Source organism: Corythoichthys intestinalis, chromosome 1 (assembly GCF_030265065.1).
Source record: "Corythoichthys intestinalis isolate RoL2023-P3 chromosome 1, ASM3026506v1, whole genome shotgun sequence".
Classification (NCBI taxonomy): domain Eukaryota; kingdom Metazoa; phylum Chordata; class Actinopteri; order Syngnathiformes; family Syngnathidae; genus Corythoichthys; species Corythoichthys intestinalis.
In genome coordinates, this window is record NC_080395.1 from 33,408,803 (window position 1) to 33,426,158 (window position 17,356).

General features: G+C 37.0%; 1 protein-coding gene across 1 annotated transcript in view; it reads right to left on the reverse strand.

Annotated features, from left to right (window-relative positions):
• Positions 1–4,759: 4,759 nt before the first annotated feature.
• tln2a (talin 2a) overlaps positions 4,760–17,356 on the reverse strand; it is a 195,098-nt gene continuing 182,501 nt past the window's right edge. Inside the window, exons 55-58 of the mRNA XM_057832454.1 lie at positions 14,320–14,508; positions 14,066–14,248; positions 11,674–11,799; positions 4,760–7,143 (exon numbers count right to left, since the gene is read on the reverse strand). Coding sequence (XP_057688437.1) covers positions 7,015–7,143; positions 11,674–11,799; positions 14,066–14,248; positions 14,320–14,508 — 627 coding nt within the window. The 3' untranslated portion in view covers positions 4,760–7,014. The remainder of the gene's footprint in view (positions 7,144–11,673; positions 11,800–14,065; positions 14,249–14,319; positions 14,509–17,356) is intronic.

Below are 17,356 nucleotides of genomic sequence, written 5' to 3' on the forward strand. Positions count from 1 at the left end.
TGTGCCGCAAGTACGACAAGAGAGCACGGTACAAAAAACGTCACTTTCGGACTATGAGCCGCTTTTTTTCTTCACTTTGAATCCTGTGGCCAGTGTGGCTTATTTGTTGATTTATTTGGGTTAATAGGTAACACTTTATTTGACAGCGGCGTCATAAGACTGTCATAAGACTGTCATAATTATGACATGACACTGTTAGGAAACAGGTAGCATAAGCGGATTTTAAGGGGGGGGGGGGGGGCCAAGACCCCCGGTGGCCGAAAAGTGTCATTGCATGTAACTGACTTTCCTATAAATATATAAAAGTTGTAAAGCAATAAAACCAACAAAAATGAATGAAATTAACAAAATATTTTTATAATGGGTCAAAAATTATTTTTCGAGCACCTTAGACGGTCATTTGCTTTGCATATAATTTTTAAAATATATATATATGTATATATTAGAAAAAAATATTTTAAAACATGATTTTTTTTTTTTTGATTGAAAATAATTTTTTTGATTGAACTTTTTTGGGGGGGATTGACTGATTTAGACACAAATGTCCTAATCATAATATGGCCCAAAAACAAAAAGGATTGCTTCAATCAAAGAAAACTTTTTCAATGAAAAATTAAGTGTTCGAATGCAAATTTTTGAATCTCAAATATTTTTTCTCATTCAAAAACCTTTTTCTATGATTTCAATTTTTCTTTTTTTTTGATTGAAGTGATTTTCTTTTTGAAAATCCATATTTTTTAAAGCATCTTATTTTTTGATTGAATAATAAATATAAAAATGTCCTAGCCACAATGTGGCCCAGACACAAATCAACATTACTTCAATCAAACAAGTTGCTTCAATAAAAAAAAAACAAAAAAACTTGACTTTAATCATTAAAAAAAAAAAAAAAAAAAATCTAAGAAAAATAGCTTTCACGTGCATTTTTTTGAGTTTCACATTTATTTTTGCATTCAAACACATTTTTTTAATTGAAGCGACATTTTTTTGGTTATAAATATATATTTTGATTGAAGCAAAAAAATGTTTTGATTGAAGCAACTTGTTTTTTTTTTTTTTTTTTTTTTTTAATAACAAAGACACAAATCTACATTCATATGGCTCTGCCCAGGGGCCACACTTTTTGACTGGGGTAACTACATTGGCACGACACCGGCGGGCTATCCTATTTAATGGATGACGATCTTGGCAAAAAGTATTGCCTAAGCAGCCTGATTTAGAATTCCCCTCAAGAATGATGGGAAACAAAAAAACGCACATTGTCAACTTATTATTATAAATATTCTTGTAAGTTAATTTTATTGCTGACACTGCGTTTCGGGGTCATCAACATGTCGTGCCCCCCCCCTGCCCCAAAAGTCAAACTCCGCCTATGACGGCAAGCCGTTAAATATGGATCCAAACACCGTCGTTGAAGTTTGAAGTATTTATTACAAAAAGAGAGCTAATGGAGCATGCCAGAACACGCGAGAAAAAATACACGCACGAACCAAGTCAGCGAGAGAACCAAGGGAAGGCAACAATGACCAGAAAAGGCTAGACCAAATAATAGCAAAGTCCAACAAAAAATACTATAACAGTAACGTGATAACAGAGAATACAACCGTAACAGGCAAGAGATCTCCAGGCAACGCACACAGTGGTAAGTAAGCACACTAGAAAGTAAGTCAGACACTCGCATACTGTATGGTGACAGCAGTCTTTAAATAATGAGTACTCCTAATGCGCCACAGGTGTGATGCATAGCCCCGCCCATCCAGCTGAATTATGTGCTGGAATGAAAATAAAAGAACTGAGAAGGCACACAAACATGACACGATCATGGGCATTAATGAATGCTTCGGGTAAATTATCTCACTAACTCCATTTATGTCCAGCTTGGATCTTTTACATCCATTCAAAAGTGAGATAATTTGCCGGATTACACTAAATGATCTGTTATTAATCTGTTATTTGCTTTCATTAATGCTCATGACAGTGTCATGTCATAATTATGATTGTCTAATGACAGTCTTATGGCGCAACGGACAAATAAAGTGTTACCAAATACCATAACTAGCAATTAATGAAACAACTGGATCAGTAACTGAAGAAATAATTATCACAGAACATGAATTTTGATTGTTATTTACATCTGTAGCGCTGCAATGCATGCTAGGTGACGGTATGCACCTGATAGTTGCTTGCAATCTGCCATCAAGATAAATTTGGGAGTTTTTGAGCTTGATAAGCGTCGCTTTACAGTGCAATTAATTTTATTTCTAGTTTTTTCCACTGCAGTTTTAAATAAAACTGAGCAGTCAATGAATTTTCTGATTCTTTCTTTGAATTCTGACACAGATCTCTGGATGTATGTGTATATGGCGGAAAACACTCAGGTGACTTAAAGTTCCGCTCTGAGACCCCCAGTTTGGCCAAATTTGTTTCGATCCAAAAACTCAGTGTAGCATGTCTCACAGAGTGTCAAGACACAGCCGTGACTGCCCACAGACGGACTTTTTGGGGACTTTATAGGGGAAACACGGTAATATAACAAGGGTCGCAATGCAGGAATCGCAGACACCAAGGAGTGGTCGAGATGTTCTTTTCCAAATATTTGCCCTTCTAAACGTTTTTTCAATGTTTCTTTGTTTGGATCGATCATTTATCATCTAAAATATCGGGGAAAATGCGACAGTAACAAAAATAAATAAAAATACAATTAAGCGATGGTTATGAGGTTCATAGATATCCGTGACCTATTTACAGACACTATTTTTTTCATTATGATGTAATTTGTTTAAAAGTAAAACATGCTAGTGAATAATTTTATATGTCCTTTTTTATATAAATATTAGACAACAATTAATGATTCTAAGCTAAAAATGATAGACATTTCGAATAATAATTATTAGGATTGTTCCGATCATGTTTTTTTGCTCCCGATCCGATCCGGATCGTTTCAGTTTGAGTATCTGCCGATCCCGATATTTCCTGATCCGATTGCTTTTTTTTGCTCCAGATTCAATTCCAATCATTCCCGATAATTTTTCCCGATCATATACATTTTGGCAACGCATTAAGAAAAAAATGATTACATCTCGGACGAATATATACATTCAACATACAGTACATAAGTACTGTATTTGTTTATTATGACAATAAATCCTCAAGATGGCATTTACATTATTAACATTCTTTCTGTGAGAGGGATCCACGGGTAGAAAGACTTGTAATTCTTAAAGGACAAATGTGACTTTTTATATTGTGACTAAATATTGCCATCTAGTGTATTTGTTGAGCTTTTAGTAAATGATACTGCAGCCTTGCCCAAATGCATGATGGGAAGTGGAACCATGACTGTGCGTAGTGCTACCAATTGATATATCTTCTCTGCGTTGGGAAATAAGATAACATAGGGTGTTACGAAAAAGATCATTTACTACCTTGCTTCCCCACATTGCTTTCCACGATATTTCTAATCATAGGGAGAGGGATTGTAAGGTTTTAGCCAATTAAAAAAAGGCTCCAAAGGCTTCCAAATTTCACTCTACTCATTTTACGCTGCCTTTTAGCTCTCTATATAGGTAAAACGGCGCCATTACAGATTGAGCGTGACAATGCGTGAGTGGGTCGTGCAGCACATGCATTGATTGCGTTAAATATTTTAACGTGATACATTTTTTAAAAAATTAATTACCGCCATTATCGGGATAAATTTGATAACCCTACGTTAAGCCAAAACTAAAGACTCTGGATGAGTGTAACATATTATGTCTGTTACGTTAAATACAATTAGAAAACGATTTAATCAAAAAATATATATAAATTTAAAAAAAGGCATGTCCAATATTTTTTTGCCGATTCCGATACTTTGAAAATGACGTGATCGGACCCGATCGATCAAGACATCTCTAATAATTATGATTACTTACCTTCTTTTTATGGCTGGGTTGAAACAAAAGCGGTTGCGTGGTGTCTATAAACGGGGGTCTCCAGGGTAAAACGGAGAAATTAAAAATAGTTTGGGGGCTTAATGCGCCATGAAACTGCTATGGCAGCATATAGACATATTGTTCAATCAAACAGAATAGTCCTTTTGGCTTCAAATACAGCAATTTATTTTACAGAGGGTGTGCAAGAGCAGAAACTGCTTTTTCATCCTTGCCTGTGTTTTCTGCCATGTATATATATATGTATGTTACATCTTTGCATCGGGAAAAAATATTTTTACTATTGACTTGTATATTTTGAAGGTTTTTTTTTTTTGTACTTTTAGTCAATTTTTTCTCAGATACTTGTACTTTTACTTAAGTAATTTTTTTGCATGTGTATCGGTACTTGTACTTGGGGGAAAAAAAAAAAAAGTGAGTACTTAATCCATCACTGTTTAAGACTGTAAAATATCCAAAGGTGTGAATGTGAATATGCGGTAAAATAGATTCCATTTCTAAAAGGAGTACAAGGAGCAGCTGGCGGCGGGCATAATTGACGTCGCCTCCTCAAATTTTAGTGGTGGACACATTTAGCTTGGCCGTCAGAGAATAGCGGGCCTGCATACAGCTTCAAGTTAACTGATGACTCAGAAATGCCGTCTTGCCCTGAGCAACAGAAGCACACTTAATAGGAGCTCTGCTTGTTGGCTGAACAAGGAATCAACCTCTGTTCTCAAAGGAGAGTGGGGAAAAAAATCTTGCTCAATTGGCAATAATGAGAACACTATAGAAGTCAAACAATTTGAAATCATAATGCTAACACACATTAAATTTTCAGACAATGCAACACTTTATTTCCAGTAAATACAAAAAAATAGTTTTATCATGGCCGGATAAATATCTTATATATGTCATCTTTATCATCTATCTTAAGGGGAAAACGTACAACATCTGTAGAAGTTCACACATTACAATGTTGACACAAATGTTCACGTCAAATAGCCTTTTCTATACTCCTATAGGGGCAGATGGGAGGAAACTTATGAGTCAAAAAAATGCGTATGCAGTCATCACTTAAAAAAAAGGCAGTTGATTGAAAAGCAAATCCAGTTTGTTGTGTTTTACAGCCCTACAGTGCATGCGTACTAGCATTCTTCAAAAAGGCCTATAAATTTGTCAGAATATCGAGAAACTTAAAATGCAGTTGACCAGTTTTATCATTCTCCAAGCGGCCTTACATCTACAAGAATGATAAACACGGTAAAAATGCAGTAGTGTCCAATCACCATCAGTAAGGCCTTACATGTATTCGAATGATAGTATACCTTATAAAATCGCAGTGGACCACCTCTATTGTCCTCTAAAATGTCCTTACATGAATCATTGTTGATAAACATGATGAAAATCCAGTGAACCAGTACTACAATAGCCCTGTAAATGAAGAGAGATGAAAAAGCCTTAAAGAAAGTCAGACATTAAAAAAATGCAGTTAACCATTCATCATCTCCCAAAATGCCGTACATGAATCAGCGTGATAAATTCAGTCAACAAGTTTCATTATCCTTCAAAATGAATGCCTTTTCCCATTCAAAAATTGATGACAACCACTGTATAATAATAATAATTAAAAAAAAAAAAAAAAAAGTATCACCTTTCTGAAATGTGTCAGGTAAGAGACGACTAAATTGCAGTGACCCAGTTCCACCACACCTATGAAATAATGTATATATATATATTTATCATATTGATTGGAAACTTCACAAAAATACAGTGGAGATCCCTCAAGGCCCAAAAGACCTTTAAATGTGTCATAATGATGAAAGACGTGACACATATGCAGTGACCCACTGCTATAATCCCCGAAAACATCGTTAAATGTACTACTATGATGAAACCTTGTGCAATTGCAGGTATTTGTACACTTGGATGATGTTAACGCCCACGATAACAACAAATGAGAACCGCCATTACCTACAGACGTGCTTGTGCTTCCAGTCAAACACACCATCGTAGACACTGTATAGGCTAAGGACTAAGGCACTAATAATAATAATACTATGAGCGCACGCACAAAACACTTGATGTCACATACACAAAAATACAAAAAACTTCATTCATCCCGAAAATGTCCATTTTAAGTTATGTTGAAGTATTTGTGCATCCACATAGGTCTGAATTGTTATGGTACAATGCAATTGAAGCCATGCACTAACCTGGTCTTACACGATACCTGTACATGTAACAGTTTGTTGCATTGTAATTTGTAACACAGGCGAAACATAAGGCCGAAAGTCATAACAATCACATTTTGGTTAACAAAGGGCTCATCTATTGCAGGTAGTGTATGTATAAAGCCACATTCCTTCACTAAAAAAAAAGAATAAAGGTTGACGGTTATTTCAATTCATGCTAAAGAACTGTGCTTGATCACTTTCATGATGCCTTCCGTATTCAAGAGATATTGCATGATTCCGTAGAGAAAACTAAGTAAACCACTCCTTGAAAATAATCTATACTTTGAAGTACTTCTTATCGCCAGCCAATTTAACAAATTCTAATTATTTGATGGTCAAAGCAAAACATCTGTATTAAGATTACTTTGCATCGATGTGCACAGGACACTGACCTCTACAGCACCATTCTTGTTATTGCATCAGATTTCCCCAAAGAGTGACAATTTCATCTGATTAAAACATTAAAAATAAATATTCCTTTATTGGCCTCTGTTAGTCAACTTCGAGTGAGAGAGGCTGCACGCACAAAAAAATATCCATGAGTCAAATTTACAGCGACAAATATGTAAAACCATCCTTCGTCAATGCGCTCACGTGACTTCTCACGGGCATTAAAAAGACATTCACACAACATTGATGCTTTTCAATTCTGGTAAACAATCATTTATGAATGAAACATTTCACACGGTCACTCCCAAGCGAGTCACATTCGGTTTGAGATAAGTCGAAGTAGCTGTGTTGTCGTAGTGGAGACACAATCGTAATGTTTTTTCCAGCAATCGTTTTTAAGACCATGTGACTGCTCGCTTTCATCGAGTCTCACAGCAGAGGAAATGTTTCAAGAGTAGGTCAGAAGTGTGTTTGTTTTAGTTGTTGTCCTCTCTCAGTTCGCTCGGCAAGAACTTGTACTGCTGCTGTCGGATCTGAGCCAGCTTTTTGCGAGCTTCCTCCAGCTCCCGCTCCTTCCTCAGCATCTCTTCCTGTGCCGCGATGATCTGCATGGAACAAAAAGTTTTAAGTCATTTGTTCTAAGCTTTTCTTTGATAGAGTTGGGCAAAGGAGGGCAAGGAGGGGCAGTGGTCGTTAAAAAAGAAATCCTGTATTTGTACAGAAATTACAGTAAAATAAAAGAAAAATAAACTTGCAGTGCTAGAACTTACTGACCAGATACAGCAAATTACGTGGTGAACAGCTTTGGAATGTAGCCTGCTGCCATCTACAGGACAGCATGGAACAGTACTGTAATTTTCGCACACCTGACTATAAGACGTCAGCCACTAAATTTGACACGAAAACGACATTTGTTCATCGATAAGTCGCAGGTGTCCTCACTGTATTATGGTATATATACACCAAAAGATATTAAATGATAACAATTAATTTGACGGCGTCATCATGCAACTGTCATACGACCAAACGAACCACATTGCTTCAAGAAGCTTCATTTGGCCATGACTGCTCACTTGGGGGAGACAGTCAAACTCTGCTGCCACCAGCTGCCAACACTGTTATTGTCCAAAATGCCTCCTAGCATGCATTACAGCGCTACAGATGTAAATAACAATCAAAATTCATGTTCTGTACTAATTATTTCTTCAGTTACTATTCCAGTTGTTTAATTAATTGCTAGTTATGGTATTTGGTAACACTTTATCTGACAGTTGTGCCATAAGACTGTCATTAGACAATCATAATTAAGACATGACATTGTCATGAGCATTAATGAATGCTTATAACAGGTGTCATTTAATGTTATCCGACAAATTAGCTCACTTTTGAATGGATGTAAAAGATCCTAGCTGGACATAAATGGAGTTAGTGACATAATTAACCGGATGACACTAAATGACATCCGTCATAAGCATTCAGTAATGCCCATGATAGTGTCATGTCATAATTTTGATGGTCTTATATGATGCCGCTGTCAAATCATGTGTTGCCTATTAACCCTTTAAGGTCTGGGCCTATTTTGTCTGATTTTGCATGCCTTTGAAGTTGCCTTTATATTTCAAAGAAAGAATTGTTTACGATGGCCTGGTTTGGTCCCTTTTTTTGTGACACCTGGAACTTCATGTCCAAACTGTTGTTTCATTCACTGACCAATTATAAATCATCATTTTGGGCCCAAAAAGACCAAAAATTCCAAAATCGTTTTGTCAAATTTTTTAATATTGATGTCCAATTGACAACCAAACATGCGTAACGAACCGTTTTGAAACTTTGTAATATTTATTCAACATGTTAGGATGAACATTCAACCAAAAAAATTTAGAATAAATAGTCTTATATTTGACAATTCAACATAAACAACAGGTATAGCCATAGGCGTTTTTTGCCTTTATACATGCTCTAGTCAAAACAGGTTATATACAGCAGACCGAACAGTGAAAAAATATATACAGTGGTACCTCTACATACGATCACTTCGACACACGATCTTTTCGACATCCGACGTAAAATTTGAGCCGCCATTTGTTTCTACATCCGACGAGTTGCTCGAAATACGACGACATGACAGCACTGCAAACGAACGCACGGTGGATTTTCTTGTGTGAGAAATCAACAAAGTTTTTTTAAAAAAAGTTGATACAGTTGGAGAAACAAGGAAAAAAGTGATGCTTACCTTTGAAATGAAGATGCAAGTTATAGAAAAATATGAGCTTGGGGTGCGCTTCCCTGAACTGGCTCAACAATACAGCTCCATGGTCCTCTTCCGACCACCGTTCGCCACTATTTATAAGTTAAGGTGACAATTATTATTGTGGTAACATTGTCAAGGAAATCGCCAGCTTCGTCACGTTTTTATCATTTATTTAAGAACTTATCCAACACAAAACGCCCATTGTCTTAAGCAGTTGACCGCTCTCAAGAAAACGAAAGTATTATCTCTTCCGCACCGACCTATCTCACTGAGACGTCACCTTCGCGGTGCGTTCAGGGACAGTAAAAAGTGTCCGCCATATTAGAATCCGATTCGTTACATTATTTACAGGAATAATTATTAATTATTCGTCTTATTATTATATTCTGAATTATTTATTTATAACTTATTTGTTTTTCTATGTTTAATTGCCATTTGTAACAGTGCCAGCAGTATTTATTAAGAATTTAGTGTATGTTTTTAGGCTTTGGAACGAATTAATGGAATTATAATGTATTCCTATGGGAAAATCCTGCTCGACATACGACCATTTCGACTTACAAACAAGGTCCTGGAACGAATTAAATTCGTATGTAGAGGTACCACTGTACCATCTAACACAAAAAGTGTTTAGAGGCCATCTCTTTGAGTTTAGGTATTGCGGCCCATCACCTGATGAAAACTATGTACACACAATCAAGCTTCTTGAACACACATTTATATAGACAAATTGAGAAGACTGATTGTGGGGAAAAAAATATATATACAACATTGGGAAAAAAAGTATTTTCAAAAATATTTACAATAAACAAGTTAAATTTTTCTCAGGCATGCCACTCCGAAAAGCAGTTTCGTCCTGGAATTCGACACAGGGCGACATCACACAGCCCACACTTCCATGGGGTGTCGGTCCTCTTTCCACCCTTCCATTTTCATTTCACTTTACTTTCATTGTCACTATAAATGTACATGAAAAAAGTCAGTATTTATGAAAATAATAAAGTATAAAATAAAAATATATACAGCAATAAATAATAATGGAAATCTATATGTATGACAATAGAAAGAATACCATAGCTGAATATGTGCTACATCCCTAATCTTCATATAGAAAGAAGATCATCACAATTATAAATTCCTGCCTTGGATACACACAGTGCACGTACGACTTTGATCTGATATGCACATTTTATTATTATATACACAAACACACACTTATATTGCATCAAAATTAACTTTGTCTTGCAATATCAAAAGAAACTTTCAAAAGAAACTTTTTCAGCATCAAAAAAAAAAAAAAAAGTCAGTTTGCTTACCTCTGCTCGTCGATGGCGTCACCCACGTGTTCAAATCCGTCACTATCTTCACTCGAGGACTCTTCCGAAGAAGACGATGATGACGAATTTGGACCATCCTCTTCCTCAAGTTGATCAAAAAGCACAATTGCCTGCGCTAAATTTAGTTTTCCGTTCATTCTCAAAGTCACACAAAGTCGCTGCTCGAGCCACACGGCCGTCGCTCGCCACCTCGCTGCTTCAGAACACTCCTCCCTCTCGTTCGGTGGAACCTCGCACGGCAGTTATATTTATTTAAAAAACGCATTTTGTGCTTCCACTGTGACTTCGAAAGGGTTCGTTTGATTTGTGTTTTTTTCATGGAGCTTCCGTTTTGAAAAAGGACAAGAAATGATGGAAATATAGACATAAACAAATGATCCATGCAGCGTTTTAATGTTTTTTTGAGAGGACAATAAAACTATAAAACTTAAATGACAATATCTCACGTTTTAGTTGGTCGATTGACTTCAAATAATAACGAGAGTAAACCGCAACTTCCGCACTTTAAAACGAGACCAACCAACGGCATGTGGGTGACGTAATTAAAACGTGAGGGCGCTTCAAAGACGACGTGCGCTGAGGACGCGCCGGCACGTCCTTCGACTCTCAAGGGTTAACCCAAATAAATAAAAAAATAAGCCGCAGGATTCAAACTGAATGGAAAAGTAGTGACTTATAGTCCGAAAATTACAGTAATTCTTTTTTCTTCAGTTTAAAAAATGTCTTTATTTATTTTTTAAAATCAAGTGCCGGATGTTTTCTTTATTCATTTATTTATTTTTTTATAAATCAGTGTTTGCAAAGGTTTGATATATACAGTACCACTACTATTGAACTAAAACAACTGCTGGTACTTACCAAAATAACAACAAAATGTAACCTACAGTAAGTAATGTTGTGTAAGTCTCAATTAACCATTTCATGCACAAATTATGAATTCTTTTTTCTCTCCTTACAGGAGACTCATTTAAATTATTGACAGCCATTGATGGTGCTGGACGTCCAATTCATTTTGACTGGTAGGGGCGAATGAACGAATATTCAGTCACTTCACAGTCAAAATGGATTGGATGTCTAGTGCCGGCAATGGCATTGAAACGTAAGCATTCACTGCCAGTCTTCCTGGTTTAAATGAATTGGACATCTGTCAATGGCATGCAATGAGTTAAATGCTATGACCAAAAAAAAAAAAAAAAAAAACTTACCGTAGTATTTATTGATTTTGTCTTAATTCATATATGTATTTAAATGATTTTTAAAATATGTGAAAATACAATGATGATGTCTTAAAAAATATTTATTAGAATAATTGCTAACATTTAATTTATTCAAATTACAATAAAATCCATTTCTCGATAAAGGGTTAAAGGTCTTAAGTGCCAACTTTTAAATAGCTATCCACTGTAATGACCGCTGTCCCGGAACGGGTAAATAAAAAGAGGTAATTTTGTACAAGAATAAATCTCTTGACGATAAATGGCTAATATACAGTAATTTTACTTCTGATTAAAGAAAAAAGTTATTTCATAAATTAAGTGGCTCTTTACCTGTGCAATCCCTCCTACAAATTTGGTCTTGACCACTACGTTGTCTTCATCAGCTTTGTCAAATGCTGCCTTCTGAGCCGCTCTCACCAGGTTGTCGGACGCCTTCTTTACTGCATTGCCAGCAATCTGGATGAACATCCAATGGGATCATCATAAAAAAAAAAACTACCAGGTAGTACACAAACTGCATATTAAGAATTTAAGAACAGACTGATGAGATGTAACACATGTCTAAAATGTATATCACGTACGGCAGTGATCCCCAACCACGGGCTGGAAACCGGTACCAGTCCGTGGTGTATTTGCTACCGGGCCACAGAGAAATAATAAATCGTTTGGGAATGACCGCAATCTAGCCTGTGCCTCTGAGTATTGACACATCAATATGCCTGTCTACTCTATTGACTAATCTGGGTAGAGATTTGTGTACGTCGCCATTACTGGGGTGTTTGCACACCTAGAGCAGCCCATCGTCAGCCAATGTAAACAGTACCGTTAGCTGTTGGATGTGTGCTGCGGGCGGCGATGTCTTCAGACAGTTTTTTTTTTACCGGGAAAAGGCCACCTGCTGAGCCAGAAGAGGAGCCTACAACTAAGTTCATTCTGCATAATATGTGGCTAAAAGCTAGCAAACGAGGCAACAAAAGCAAATGCACTGAGAGCATCATACCTCGTGGCAAACCGTATTGCTAAAGACAATAAATCTTTCACGATTGGAGAAGAACTCATTATGCTTGCGACCAAGGATATATGCAGTCAAGTTTTAGGAGAGGCTGCTGTTAAAAAAAGATTGATTCAGCATATGGTGAGTTACATTTTCCCTGAACTTACAGCAGAAGTTCAGATTTTTTTAAATTAGGCTCAATCTTCAAGTTAGCTGGGTTTATTTAGTTGGTGGAGTTGATTTTTAAAAAATTCTGTGCAGCTTGGAAATTTTTTGTTAGTTTCAGGGCTCCGGAGTAGCTAAGCTAGTGTGAGTAAATGGTCCCTTCCTAGCATGCCAATATAAAACGATACAGATCTACGAACAGGTCCAACATAGTCAAAGAAATTCAAAATGCAGATCGTTGTTCCAAAACACCCATGTGGCCAAAACAATGTCATGCCAAAACACCGTAATTAATTTCATTCTGCAGGACTATTTTTTTTTAATACGTAACACGACCACAATAGAGAGGAGTGCTTCGGCAACTCGTGCTCACACTGTATTTTAGGAAGGTTGGAAGTCGGACGTGTCCAACTTGCACGGTACCAGTTGCAACATCAAAGCCTTCCAAGCGAAAGTAGACAGCAAAGATGGCTGATCGTGAAAAGTTGTTTTTTATTTTGACCAACAGCAAAACTTCCTTCTCGTAAGCAATCAAATAGTGGAGGTGTTCCAATGATGTTTCCAGATTGCAGGTTGAAAACTCTTGACTTCCCACCTTCCTCGAATGCAGCATCAGTCACCTAAGTTAACTGACAGCCGGCAATATGGCGAAATCTGCATTTAGAGGCTGTGGAAACAGCCAGAGGAAATTGGCAAAGCAAAGTTTTCACAAATTTTCTATGAAGAACAAGGAACAATATAAACTGGTTACTTGTTGAAGGCTACGACATAAAAAAAATCAGCAATGAAAAAAAAAAAACCAATGTGATATCACTCCGCTCTGCTCTGCAGAGCTGCTGGATTACAAATGTTGCTGTTCATACTGCAATTGATGACATGCAAAGGTAAGTTTAAATAACTTCATCCTGAAAACATAACCAACACTATTGATTGCATGGGTCATCGATGATTTTCATGTGCGTGCATATGTTGTTTTTTATTGGCATGCTATGTCAGCCCAACACTCTGGAGCACTGAAACTAACAAATAACTAACTAACTACATGAAATTTGTTGAAATCAACTCCACTGACAATTAAACCCTAACTTGAAGATTGAGCCTGATGTCAAAAATTATGAACTTCCCCTTTAATGTTTGTTTTTAGCTCATCGTGTTATTTTATATTTACTGTAATTTTTTGCCACACATTGCCGGTCTGTGGGAAAAAAAGGTTGAGGACCACTGATGTACAGTATACAGTGTAGTGCTCCAAGGGTGGCAGTGTACTGCACCAATGCAAATAGCATAACTAATCTGCAGTGGAATAATTTGAGGATTTTATAGCACGACATCAATGCTACTTCCTGAGCTGTTGTGTCCCACATTAAGGGTTAGCATTTAGCTAGCAAACATTTTGAACAAGAGGCTATATCACCGTTATGTATTTGAAAATACATTGTTTAATTCTCTTTTGTTTTGGGTTTATTTACAGTTAAATGCAACTGCAGTTAATTGTATGAGTATTGTAGTAGCATTTTTACAACTACAGTACAAGTACTGATTAGCAGTGTTTATAAAGTGTACCTGCAGCCTCCTCATGGCCTCAGAGTCTTGGTCAGCCTTGACCTTGCAGGCCACCAGCAGCTGTGCAGTCGATGCTGCCACCTGTTTGGCCGAAGAAATTAGCTTCTCCTCGCTCGCGTGTCCTTGCACGGACGCGTTAGCCGCCTCGCATAAGTTGCTTGTGGCCGCTGCCACCATACGTGCCTAGAAGAAGGTGCGCTTTGTCAGCCATTTTATCATCTGGAGTCACACAATCAATTATTGGATGTGCTTACAGCCGAGATAAGGCCTTGGGACCACTGGCCGTCGTCTATGGCGTTGGCTGGGATGGAGCCCACTTTGCCCTGGGCCACCAACTCTCTCTGAGCGGCCGAGGCTGATTTGACCAGGGCGCTTGTGGCAGCAGCAATGGACTTAGCGGCCTCTAGGATTTGCTCTTCAAAGTTCAACGTCTCATCTGCCAGCTGAAGGAAAAGAACAAGACATATTCCCATTAAATTTTTATCACTTACTGTATAGTCGCACATACTGTACATACCCATGTGGGGATGTCAGGTACATATGTCATTGAGGATTACATCATACCCTTAAAGGCCCATACGACCCAGCCATACTGTACATACCACACCAATTGTTGTCAAGTATTATTATCACCAATTTGATTATGCGTTGGGACAATTACACAAAAATGTTTTCCATCAAAGGTTGAGAGGGTACATAGGCCGAGGAAGAAGTTGTTTTGACTGATTGTTTTGCTTGTTTTATGCAATCTTTTCAGAAATACATAATAAGCAGGGATCTATCAAAGTGTAAAATTTGGTGGAACCAAATTTTAGTTACAGGACTTGTGGTTTTAGCAAGCAGCATCAAAATTTTCCTTAATTTTACAATTTTGTTTTCATTCGATTGTTTTCAACCTGAGTGAACATTTTTATGAATTTCCTTACTTGAATAATTCACATATTCTTAGTTTTTATCTGTAACTTAGACGTTTTTATTAGATATATATGGCGGAAAACACAGACAAGACTGAAAAAGAGGTTTCTGCTCTTGCACCCCACTTTAAAATAAACTGCTGTATTTTAAGACAAAAGAACTGTTGTGTTTGATAGAACAATATGTCTATATGCCACCACAGCAGATTCATTGCGCACTAAGCCTCAGAACTATTTTTAATTTTTCCGTTTTACCCTGAAAACCCCCGTTTACAGACGTCGCGCAACCGCTTTTGTTTCAACCTAGCCATAAAAAGAAGTAATTATATTTATGATTCAAAATGTCTGTCATTTTTAGCTTAGAATCATTAATTGATGTTTAATATGGAGTTAAAAAAAAAACGACTTTAAAAAATTATTCACTCGCATATTTTAAACTTTTAAAAAACATTACGTCACAATGAAAAATTTGGCGTCTGTAAAAAAGTCACGGCTATCTACCTCATAACTATCACTTAATTGTATTTTTTTTTGTTACTGTCGCATTTTCCCCGATATGATAGATGGTAAATAATCGATCCAAACAAAAAAAAATTTGAAAAATAACATTTTAAAGGGTAACTATATGAAAAAGAAAATCTCAACCACTCCTTGTTGTCTGGGATTTCCGCATTGCGACCCTTGTTATATCACCATGTTTCACCCATAAAATCCAATAAAAAATCCAGCTGTGGCCATTCACAGCTGTGTTTTGACACTCGGTGATACATGCTACATGGAGTTTTTGGATCAAAACATGGTATGTACGTGATAATATCTCGTTAAAATCATGGCGTCTTTAATTCTGCTCTCGCGTGCTCTCGCCTCCAGTTAGGGTTTTGCTGTTTAAATTGTTTTTTTTCCTAAAAATGCCCTTCTGTTCAAAATGTTTCTTCCCTCAGAAAATTAAGATTTCAAGCTTTCCAATGATGTATCACACGTGCATATCGGACAATTTTAAAATTTGGCCATATTGGGGGTCTCAGAGCGGAACTTCAAGTCAACTGAGTGTTTTCCGCCATATATATTTTTAAGAAATACACTTTTCTCTGTTACCCTATATACTCTCTCTCTCCCTCTTTTTCTCTGTCTTTCCCTCTCTCTAACACAGACATATGCGCATTCACACACCACAAGTCTGTAGACAGAGCGGGACACTGTAGGAATATGTTTGATATATAGTTGGGACTGAATAACAACCTAATATATCAAACATATCAGACAGAGCCCTGCAGAGGAGGCCTCCGGAGGCGGGGGCAGGCAAGGCGGGGACACAAGGAAAGGGTTGTGGGTTAAGTTGAGGGGGATGGGAGATTGATTTGAAGGAGTATAAGTAAAAACTGCAAAGGGATTTAGCTTGGTTTATCACAGATGGAAGGATGGGGATGAGAAAAAAACATGGCAAAAGGGAATAAGGCCAAATCCTGTGATGGATATTAAACTCATTTTCATGGACAAGCAGAGCTAATGAATTGGGTGGTAAAAGGGAGGAGGGGGCAATGTCTGTAGGTTGGAAGTTTGTGGGGAATACATCAACAGGGAGTAGACAACACATGAGACACAACATCCACATTCCTGGAAACAAGTTTTGGGGTTTACGCTTTAGCACATGGAATTGGAACAGCTCAATTACATTTTGAAGTCATGGGGAAAAACATCATACTTCCAATGACTTTTCACTTATATTCAAATTGTCAAATATATAGGCATTATAGTTTTCAGAATTTTTGAAACTATATTTTATCGGTATGTACCATGTTAAAGCACTGACTAACTGCATGTTAAAGATTGTGAACTTCCACTTGAAATGCTAGATGGAATATGAATTGATGAAGGGGAAAAATAGTCCAAAAAAATTACTTTGCTTCCGCTATCTTATAGCTATTTTGTCAGAACGATATTGATATAGTAGTTCATAAAAAATATTTAATTGTATTTCAGTAAATCGTTTTAAACAATTTTCAATAGAACTATTTTTTTTACACAAATAGTTTAATTTTGAACATTTTTACTGACTCATACATATGTGCTAACTCTACTGTACATACACTCAGAGGCGTCGCGTCCCATTAGGCATACGCAGGCAATTGCCTAGGGCCCCCAGCCAGCAGGGGCCCCCAGAGGGCCAACAGATTTGGCACACAAAGATTTAGCACACTCAGCTTCACCGCTCTGTCGCAGCTACAAGTATTGGGAGTGATTCAACACCATAGAAGCATTTGGCAGATTATCTATCAATTCTGTCATCAGTCTCAATCAGCATACATGTTTATATGCAAGTCCAATCAGTTTTAACAAAGTATGAATATTAATGGTGTTATATAGCGCTTTTATGACC